The 11,382-nt window shown below is 44.6% G+C and overlaps 1 protein-coding gene across 1 annotated transcript; it reads left to right on the forward strand.

Annotated features, from left to right (window-relative positions):
* Positions 1 to 88: 88 nt before the first annotated feature.
* Positions 89 to 9,578, forward strand: LOC311123089 (uncharacterized protein; the record flags this gene model as incomplete). Its single annotated transcript, XM_084197365.1, has 2 exons — positions 89 to 245; positions 7,672 to 9,578. The coding sequence occupies 2 exons, from the start codon at positions 89 to 91 to the stop codon at positions 9,576 to 9,578; spliced, it is 2,064 nt and encodes a 687-aa protein (XP_084053491.1).
* Between the last annotated feature and the right edge of the window lie 1,804 nt (positions 9,579 to 11,382).

The following is an 11,382-nucleotide window of genomic DNA, read 5'->3' on the forward strand; positions in this document are numbered from 1 at the left end:
TCTCTCTCTCTCTCTCTCTCTCTCTCTCTCTCTCTCTCTCTCCATCCATTCCAGTTGCTAGCGGCTGAGCCTGGAGCCTGGGAGGCTGATGAACATGCTGTTGGCTCCTGTCTATGTGCTGCTGCTGCTGGGGGGCCGCGTCCTTGGGGGAGGCTACCCCCCCATGCCCCAGATGAAGTACATGCAGCCCATGATGAAAGGCCCCGTGGGACCCCCCTTCCGAGAGGGCAAAGGACAGTACCTCGGTTAGTATGTGTGTGTAGCTGTGTGTGCAACGTATTTGCGTCTGTGTGTCCTCACAAGGATAGTAAAACAAGGACAATTCAGATAAGTGGGGACATTTCGTCGCTCCCCACAAGGAAAAATGCTATTTTAGGCTTAGGGGTTAGGTTTAGTGTTACAATTAGGTTAATGGTTAGGTTTAGGTTTAGGGGTTAGAGAAAATAGGATTTTGAACGGGAATCAATTGTTTGGTCCCCACGAGGATAGTAAAACAAATGTGTGTGTGTGTGTATGTGTATGTGTATGTGTATGTATGTGTGTGTGTGTGTGTGTGTGTGAAGTACGTCACCCAGTGTTAAAGGTATGCAGGGGCAGGAGGGAACAGTGAGAAAGGTGGGGGGTTCTACTATTCTAACATAAGGAATTGTTTTAAGATGCTCATACCATGCATCATTTAGCTATTTGATTTAGAATTTCCTTTAGGTATCAAAAAAACAATATAAAAAAATTATGTGATCAAATATTGCATTTGTCCTTTATTACTATAGCCCATTTATGAATAACACATTCATAAATTCCCAGAAATTCATCATAAGAAATAAGGTTTTGAAGTGTCTGTCCTATATCTAGGAGATATAAGAAATATATAAGAAAGGTCAGGAAATATATAATATATATATATATATATATATATATACAGTACCAGTCAAAAGTTTGGACACACCTACAAAAATATACACAAAACATGTAAAGTGTTAGTACCATGTTTCATGAGCTGAAATAAAAGATCCCAGAAATGTTCCATTCACACAAAAAGCTTATAGCTCTCAAATGTTGTGCACAAATTTGTTTACATCCCTGTTAGTGAGCATTTCTCCTTTGCCAAGATGATCCATCCACCTGGCAGGTGTGGCATATCAAGAAGCTGACTAAACAGCATGATCATTACACAGGTGCACCTTGTGCTGGGGACAATAAAATACCACTGTGCAGTTTTGTCACACAGCACAATGCTACAGATGTCTTAAGTTTTGAGAGAGTGTGCAGTTGGCATGCTGACTGCAGGAATGTCCACCAGAGCTGTTGCCAGATAATTAAATGTTAATTTCTTTACCATAAGCCGCCTCCAACGTCATTTAGAGAATTTGGCAGTATGTCCAACCGGACCTCCACATCCGGCTTCTTCACCTGCGGAATCGTCTGAGACCAGCCACCCAGAAAGCTGATGAAACTGTGGGTTTGCACAACCGAAGAATTTCTGCACAAACTGTCAGAAACCGTCTCAGGAAAGCTCATCTGCGTGCTCGTCGTCCTCACCAGGGTCTTGACCTGACTGCAGTTCGGTGTCGTAACAACTTCAGTGGGCAAATGATCACCGTCATTGGCCATTGGCACACTGGAGAAGTGTGCTCTTCACGGATGAATCACTGTTTCAACTGTACCGGCGTCGTGTGGGCGAGCGGTTTGCTGATGTCAACGTTGTGAACAGATTTTGATGGGGAATTTTTTATTATGTTATTTAGATTGACGCAGGGTAGAGTCAATAGACTCTTTAGGATTAACCTATAGCTTTAACCTTACATAGAAGCCTCTGCCTGTATAAGCCACAGCCATGACTGAATGCATATGAATGCTAAGATGTGCCTCGCAGCTTCTGTATTGAGTGGCTTTCGGAAGCTCAGGGTCAGAAATATAGACTAAATGTATAGCAGAGAGATGAGACGATAAAAGACATGAGAAGGGAAAAGAGGAGCATGGGGAAAGAGGAGGAGCATGGGGAAAGAGGAGGAGCATGGGGAAAGAGGAGGAGCATGGGGAAAGAGTAGGAGCATGCCAAAAGAGGATGGAGAGGAGGCACTAGAGGAGGGGTGGAAGGAGAGGAGAGGGAGAAGCAGGTCTGTGAATGGAAATTGGATGGTTAGAAATAGGGATATGTTGATGATGAGAGAGCCAAAGAGAACGTTACGTTCCCTGACAGTGAAAGTGAGGGTCAGAATGTCCCTCTCTTCTAGGAAAACAGAGAGATTAATTAGATAAAAGAAAGGAGTCAATGCTCCCCATATCTTTCATTGTCGACAGAGAGGGTAAACGTTCAGCACTTTGATTACAATGGTTAGCATGTGTAGGATGTAAATTGTGAACGTAAGCAAAGCAATGATGCTCTTCCCTAATGTCTTACAAATTGTGAGTTTAGATAGAGTTCTCTTACTCAGTTCAACTCAATATACCCTCCCAATATAGTTACCCTGCTTTGATATAACAGTCTTTACCAACATATTATAACCTTCACTATTGATACATCCAAATCTATTGTCATTGTCTTGTATTTCAATCCCAATTGAGGTTGCCAGTAGCATCTCGCTGCCTCTCTCAAATGGCCAGTAGTATTGCTTGGATCAAGGCACCTCATGATCTATATAATTATAAAAAATATCCAAACATCGGTACAAAGTACTAGTAGGACAAAATATAATCCGAAACAGACATTAAAGAGCAACTGCCCCTAAAAAAGCAACTTCTTGTTTTGAAAGAGGCCTATGTGGCATCGATATGAGTCAGAAACAGTTACTCCAGTGTAAAAATTGACTCCAAAGTGAAAATAGTATAATTTTGGTCATAAAGGCAGTTTTGTCCAAAACTGAGATTTGCGAGATTATAGGAAAAAATGGTATGTTGCGGAATTAATAGTACCGTAACATTTTTCCTTGAGTTGGGTTTATTTCAATCTTGCCCACATCTGGCAGAACTCAACCCACTGGGCATAGACGTCAATTCAATGTCTATTCCACGTTGGTTCAATGTAATTTAATTGAAATGACGTGGAAACAACATTGATTCAACCAGTGTGTGCCCAGTGGGAAGTAATCATTAATTCGGAGCACAGCTGCCAGTTCAGCCCCCATTAAAAAAAAAACATCCCACACAGAGAAGAAAACAGTATAAAACATCAATATATCTATTTTTCCCTCAACTACGTCCAGGTTGTATATTTGATATGGAGGTCATCCCAGATTGAGACAGGACAGACACATATATTTGTGTAGTAATGCCTTTGCTTTATTTGTCCTTCGTGGGCAGTAAAAAGGCTGAAGAGACTGTGGCTCCTTGCTCTCTCTGGGTCTAGTAGGACTTGGCAGGTCTTCAATAGGTCTGATGGGGTTCTGATTGCCCACTGTTTACTGAGCTCCGCTGGGCTCCGCTAGGCTCTGCACTGTGTGTGTGTCTGTTTTGGTGTGCGTGCGTGTGTGTGAAGGCTCTGGTAGGCCTTGTTCCTCCCACCATCTGGTTGCTGTTACCAGTGATTTTCACGTAGACTAAGACAGTCTACTAAGACAGTCAGGCATTGTGTTTGTGGATGTGTGTGAGAGAGGGAGAAGAGGAGAGAGAAAGTGAGGGAGAGAGAGCGAGAGAAAGTGAAAGAGAGAAAAATAAATATATAAAGACAGAGCATCAGATTCTATTGATGTTTGTGAATGCATGTCCCTGCATATGCCTCTCTCTTTCTCTCTCGCTCTCTCTGTTGTTATGTAATGCGTTAGTGAGAGTGCTTGCAGGCATGTGCGTCTCCAGCCAGGTCACCCGTGATACAAGTCAGTATTCGTCGTCCATCCATGTCTGAAGACGTCGGGAGATTATGTGGTAACCAGCCACTAGGGGCAACAGTGAGCGCTGTTACCTTCAAGTAGGTTTCGGTATTGCTAGGGCATTGTAGACAGGGATGGCAGTTGGCGTAAGCATTTGCCTCTGATTCCAAAGGTTGCAAGTTTGAATCCAGCAATAGAAAGTTGTTTTTGAGAAGAAAAACATTTGGTCTATCACAAACCTTAACCCTTACCTTAACCATCCGGAGTGAATGGTTTCTCTGTCACCTTTTGTACCAAGAGTCACTCAACATATTGTAGATCAGTATATTCTATGGGGAAAAGGGGCCCTAGCTACCTCAAAACAATTCCTTTCATGACAGGCACATTTTCAATATCTCACCATGAAATGTTGTTTGAGAAAAGCACATTCCAGTAGTCAAAATCAAAGAAAATTCCTGAGGAGGATGTCCAATCCCATGTCCATGAACATAGGCTACCTGAAGTTTTGACATGAAGTGGATCCTATGCCAGCATAAAGCAGGCCTATACCCTGCTTTTAGAGTTTAATGATGGAATGGGATCAACAAGTGGTAGCATATATCAGCTATGCTGAACCTTAACACACTTGTTGTTGTCTTTGGGGAGCTTAGTTCAAATGGCATGCAGCTACCTCCACCTAGTGGCCATGAGACTACATTGCATTTACATTTACATCATTTAGTAGACACTCTTATACAGAGCGACTTACACATTGGATTTATGCACAATTGCAATAGGCATAACTGGAAAATCAAAACATTTTAGTATTGCTCAATAGTTATTACCTGTATATAAGTTAATTTATGTAAAAAATTGGCTACAAAACATTTTGATGATGTTTAAAGGGGAAATCGGTGGTTCAAACAACAACAAAGCGGTCACCCGCCATTGATTTGGTAAAAAGCTCAGGGATGAGGCTGGAGAAATGTACATTCATAAACAGGGCTATGGATGCAAGGACTGACCATCCATTAAATCCAAATCACAGTTTTAACCATGTTTCGATGTATATCCGGGACAATCAATTTGAAAATCTATCAATCCATTACATCATATGCCCTATTCTACTTTCTGGATTGTTATTGATGACCCTGATGACCCTTGCTTGACCCCAGTGATTTGCTTTGTCCAGGGCTCATAACATAGTATGCCTGTAGGTCACACACTACTCTGACCCACTCCACACACTGGGGCTACACACTACTCTGACCCACTCCACACACTGGGGCTACACACTACTCTGACCCACTCCACACACTGAGGCTACACACTACTCTGACCCACTCCACACTGAGGCTACACAATACTCTGACCCACTCCACACTGAGATTACACACTACTCTGACCCACTCCACACACTAATAACCCAGTCATAGTTGACCCAGTCATAGTTAACCCAGTCGCGGTTAACACAGTCATAGTTAACCCAGTCATATTTAACCCAGTAATACAGTGCCTTGCAAAAGTATCCATCCCCCTTGGCAATTTTCCTATTTTGTTGCATTACAAACTGTAATTTAAATGGATTTTTATTTGGATTTCAAGTAATGGACATACACAAAATAGTCAAAATTGGTGAAGTGAAATGAAAAAATAAATTATAAAAAATAAATAACGGAAAAGTGGTGCGTGCAATGTATTCACCCCCTTTGCTATGAAGCCCCTAAATAAGATCTGGTGCAACCAATTACTTTCAAAAGTCACATAATTAGTTAAATAAAGTCCACCTGTGTGCAATCTAAGTGTCACATGACCTGTCACATGATCTCAGTATATATACACCTGTTCTGAAAGGCCCCAGAGTCTGCAACACCACTAAGCAAGGGGCACCACCAAGCAAGCGGCACCATGAAGACCAAGGAGCTCTCCAGACAGGTCAGGGACAAAGTTGTGGAGAAGTACAGATCAGGGTTGGGTTATAAAAAAAATACCTGAAACTTTGAACATCCCACGGAACACCATTAAATCCATTATTAAAAAATTGAAAGAATATGGCACCACAACAAACCTGCCAAGAGAGAGCCGCCCACCAAAACTCATGGACCAGGCAAGGAGGCCATTAATCAGAGAGGCAACAAAGAGACCAAAGATAACCCTGAAGGAGCTGCAAAGCTCCACAGCGGAGATTGGAGTATCTGTCCATAGGACCACTTTAAGCCGTACACTCCACAGAGCTGAGCTTTACAGAAGAGAGGGCAGAAAAAAGCCATTGCTTCAAGAAAAAAATAAGCAAACACGTTTGGTGTTCGCCAAAAGGCATGTGGGAGACTCCCCAAATATGGAAGAAGGTACTCTGGTCAGATGAGACTAAAATTGAGCTTTTTGGCCATCAAGGAAAACGCTATGTCTGGCGCAAACCCAATACCTCCCATCACCCCGAGAACACCAATGTTTTTCATCGGCAGGGACTGGTAAACAAGTCAGAATTGAAGGAATGATGGATGGCTCTAAATACAGGGAAATTCTTGAGGGAAACCTGTTTCAGTCTTCCAGAGATTTGAGACTGGGACGAAGGTTCACCTTCCAGCAGGACAATGACCCTAAGCATACTGCTAAAGCAACACTTGAGTGGTTTAAGGGGAAACATATAAATGTCTTGGAATGGCCTAGTCAAAGCCCAGACCTCAATCCAATTGAGAATCTGTGGTATGACTTAAAGATTGCTGTATACCAGCGGAACCCATCCAACTTGAAGGAGCTGGAGCAGTTTTGCCTTGAAGAATGGGCAAAAATCCCAGTGGCTAGATGTGCCAAGCTTATAGTGACATACCCCAAGAGACTTGCAGCTGTAATTGCTGTTAAAGGTGGCTCTACAAAGTATTGACTTTGCATCTTCAAAGTGGTAGGCATGTTGTGTAAATCAAATGATACAAATCCATTTTAATTCCAGGTTGTAAGGCAACAAAATAGGAAAAATGCCAAGGGGGATGAATACTTTCGCAAGCCACTGTAGTTGACCCAGTCATAGTTAACCAAGTCATAGTAGTCATAGTTAACCCAGTCATAGTTGGCTACATCAGACAACTGAACACAAACTCTTCTCTGTCACGAGTTGACCTTTGGCAGATGTCCTAAATGGACACACACACTGTATATGACCATGTGAAAACTAGATCAGCTAGTCCAATATTCACCACCCTAAAGGAAGACCTAACCTGGGTCCTGGACTGTCTCTGAATTCTCTACATCATTGCTGTTCCTAAGCAAGCCTAACTAGACAATGACAAGAATTTGGCAAAGCAGATACACACTGGCACTCATGTACAGTAGAACCATACAGATGTAGGATCTTAATTTGATCACCCTGTTGCAGGATAACTTTCCTGCAATGCAGGACAATGCAGAATAACTTTAAAAAGGCTTCTGAAGTTTGTAATTCCACTTAGAAATGTCAACTTCTACAAAAATGTCCATTGATTATAATCCACATTTCCTGTTGCTGCAGGATCATAACAAAATAAATCCGGGGCAATTAATTTGAAAGTATATTAAGCCTACTCTACTTTCTGGACTGTTATTCGTTACCCTGATGATCCTGTGGGGGCGATTTTGTAATGGATTTTGTTCCACTATTTTCAGAGCCAAGTCACTGACTAAAGAACTAAGTGAAATCTAGGGATGCATCCCAAATGGCACCTTATTCACCTTATATGAGACCTGGTCAAAAGTAGTGCACTATATAGGGAATAGGGTGTAATTTGGGACGCAACTACATATTTTTTCTTTGTTTTTCACACTTTAAGATCTATTTGACCTTTTGAAAGATCATGAATGATTTGAAAGGGGATGAGCAGGTAATCACAATGTCTTCCATTTTCTCATACAGACATGCCACCCATGATGGACGTAAAGGGTGAGCCAGGGCCCCAAGGAAAACCTGGACCCAGAGGCCCACCTGGGCCATCAGGACTTCCGGGAAAACCAGGACTGGGAAAACCAGGTCTCAATGGCCAGCCTGGCCCTCAGGGGCCTCCAGGCTTTCCCGGCATTGGGAAGCCCGGACTTCCAGGTCTCCCAGGAAAGGGGGGCATGAAAGGGATGCCCGGGAATAATGGCGAGGTTGGGCTCCGGGGTGAACCAGGTCCCAGAGGACTTCCAGGTCAACCAGGTCTCCCCGGGCCAGCTGGCCTGTCTCTGAATGGCAAACCTGGGCTTCCCGGCGGGAGGGGCCAACCTGGGTCTCGTGGAGAACCAGGACAGAAAGGTGGACCTGGATATCCCGGGGAGCGTGGAATCAAGGGGGAGAATGGCAATGGGAAGCCAGGGATGCCAGGACCCGGGGGCCCCATCGGGCTTAGGGGCCTTCCAGGGCCAGCTGGTAACCCGGGTGTGGGCAAACCAGGACTGAACGGGCTTCTTGGTCCGTCCGGGCCAAAAGGGGACCAGGGGCTCCCAGGAGGAATAGGAGAGCCAGGTGAGGCCGGCAGTCCAGGGCTGCAAGGCCGGCCAGGACCCGTCGGATTGGGCAAGCCTGGTAATGATGGATTGCCTGGAGGACCAGGTCCACTTGGGCCTAAAGGTGAGCCAGGGCTGAGGGGTTCTCCAGGGTTTCCTGGAACTCCTGGCTATGGCAAACCTGGTCTATCTGGGCTGAAGGGAGACAAGGGCCTCTCCGGGGGACCAGGAGTCCCTGGGGATAAGGGGGAGCCTGGGATGGAGGGGCAGCCAGGAGACATGGGTCTAGACGGACACCCAGGAACACCAGGATTACAGGGCCCCATGGGGCTCCCAGGAAAACACGGCATGCCCGGTCTGAAGGGAGAGTTGGGTCCCCAGGGTCATCCAGGTCTGCCAGGGATCAGAGGGGATCAGGGTCCCGGTGGTCTGTCTGGAATACCTGGCATTCCTGGAGATAAAGGCCCACCGGGCCCTAACGGGGCTATCGGAAAACCAGGGCCCAAAGGCGAGTCAGGGCACATAGGCCTGCCTGGAAACCCAGGTCTTATAGGCAATCCTGGACCAAAGGGGGAGTTTGGGTTTGTTGGGTCTCCAGGACCAAGAGGCCAGTCTGGTATCCCCGGTCTTCAGGGGCCTTCAGGGCCAATGGGGCCACAGGGTATCCCAGGTCTGAAAGGCGAACCTGGGCTGCCTGGTCTTCCAGGGCTGGGCATGCTCGGAGAAAAGGGAGTTCCTGGTCCTCAAGGTCCCCAAGGAAAACCAGGCAACTCTGGGCTCAACGGCAACCCAGGCCCACCTGGGCCACCCGGGCCCCCTGGCCCTGCAGGAAATGGCCAAACCATCGTGGCTGGGCTAACAGATTCGGAGCTGGGCGGGGGCGAGGTACCAAATGGGAGGAACCCAAAACCACAGTTTGGCCACGCAGAGCTCTCCGCCACCCTGGCACCAGCATTTACCGCCATCCTCACCACGCCCTTCCCTCCCTCCGGGATGCCCATCAAGTTCGACAGGACCCTGTACAACGGGCAGAATGCCTACAACCCCATCACCGGTATCTTCACCAGCCCCATGTCCGGCGTCTACTACTTTGCCTACCACATGCACGTAAAGGGACTCAGTCTGTGGGTGGCGCTGTACAAGAACAATGTTCCCGCCACATACACCTACGATGAGTACAAGAAGGGCTACATGGACCAGGCGTCCGGTAGCGCCGTGCTTGAGCTGAAGGAGAACGACCAGGTGTGGATGCAGATGCCCTCGGATCAGGCTAACGGGCTCTACTCCACCGAATACATCCACTCGTCCTTCTCAGGGTTCCTGCTCTGTCCCACATAACGCCCTGCTAGTCAACTTTCTCCTAGGGTGCCCCCTAGTGCCCCCATATCATAACACCTGCAGCCATAACAGAATAACACCACCTGTAGAATGTTATCATCAACAACATCAACAACGACAGAAAATACTTTGTGAACGAAAGATGGAAAGAGTTAAAAAGCAGGAGAAGGATACTTCATGCTGTGCTCTGTTTTTATCTCTTTCTTTCAAATGTCATTTTTTTGTTAATTTTTTTGTTGTTGCTTATATTATTATAATTATTGTTATTGTCATAATTGTATTATTGTTATTTTGGCGTCAGTATTGCTGTTGTTTATTGGATTCAGACTATTAAGTGCCTTACTTTGCAATGCGTAAGTAACAGTTATTAGACCTACCCATGTGACTGCACATCCTACCCAAATGCTCTGATCAGTAGGATGACATCGTCGGACCCTGGGGCTCCGATTGGTTCCCCTGGCTGCAGTCACTTCCTGCACAAAAACCTCCCATATCCTCCTGTGTGCGTGTCCGCCATTTTATGTCAACAGCTTCCTTATTTAAATCAATATTTCACATAAAGATTTACCATTACACATACAGTATGAACACTGTGTTCAATAAACAATCCCTTATGTGAGATAATGTCCAATAATTTTCACTTTTTATTTTTAAGAAGACCTGCTATAGGGATCGATGGATCGTTGTTTATCAGTACGCTCTGATGTTTTGACAGTCAACTTCCAGTTGATAATTTCCTGGTTCTACAAAAGAGGCCTGTGCTGAAAGGATTGGTGCTGATAATAGAAGCTGATGGTTTTGGATCGTGGCTATTACTTGATCAAAAATAAGTAATTGGTGTATCCAACTTGTGTAAGATTCACACAAATCAAAAGGACTTACAGAGATAGTAAACCCCCCTTAGCAGTATTAGAAATCCAAAGGTAACCATTTCCCCCCCTTTTTTCCCCTCTTTGACAAAGCATCAATATAGAAACCAGTAACCTAAAGAATTATAAATATATAGAACACATTAAATAGACAACTGAATAAATCTATAAATAAATGTGTAAGTTAATCATTATATTAATAAATAAATGTGTCATCTGAACAGAAATAATGGACAGAAAGAATATGCCAAATGCATTAGGATCAATGCCATGTTTCCCTGCATCGATCCATTCTGTGGCTATTCCCATTAACCACGTGCACTGCAGCTCCCATATCACCCTTATTACATTCTCTATGCCACACATACAGTATACCGATGACATCACTGCTTTTTGTGTCCACTAACGCCAAGGCTGTGACCGAGCAATCAATGCCCTTGTGCCTTTCACATTAACATTTAGAGTGAACATTCTGAGCAATAGCTCATGTGAAAAGCCTCATTTTGTCTACAAACTACAAATCTTTCAGCATTTCACACAGACAACTGGCTAGAGGCCATCTAAACTGTTTCTACAGAATAACCCTTTGAAGGTTCAGATCAAACCCAATGGGTGCATAGCGTGCAGTTCAAATTATCTCCTAAATCTTACACAGCCCTCCCAGTATTAGGTGCTATAGTGTTTAACTCATTGTGTTGATAGACGTACAGTAATAATTTCCAATCCACCGTAAGCCTCAGCATAACAAAGGTTATCCATTCATTTTCCATTTTAACATACTGTACTTCGACAACCAAAATGGTTTACCCAATGCTCAGTTTGATGGAACATCTGATGTTGCCACAGGATATTCTTAGCCAAAGTCTTCTGACAGAATATGAAAGAGGGTTCACTTTCAGAAATGAACATGCATGGATCTCCATAATAATAGGTAA

This window comes from Coregonus lavaretus (genome assembly GCF_964263955.1).
Source record: "Coregonus lavaretus genome assembly, contig: HAP1_SCAFFOLD_6881, whole genome shotgun sequence".
NCBI classification, from domain to species: Eukaryota; Metazoa; Chordata; class Actinopteri; order Salmoniformes; family Salmonidae; genus Coregonus; species Coregonus lavaretus.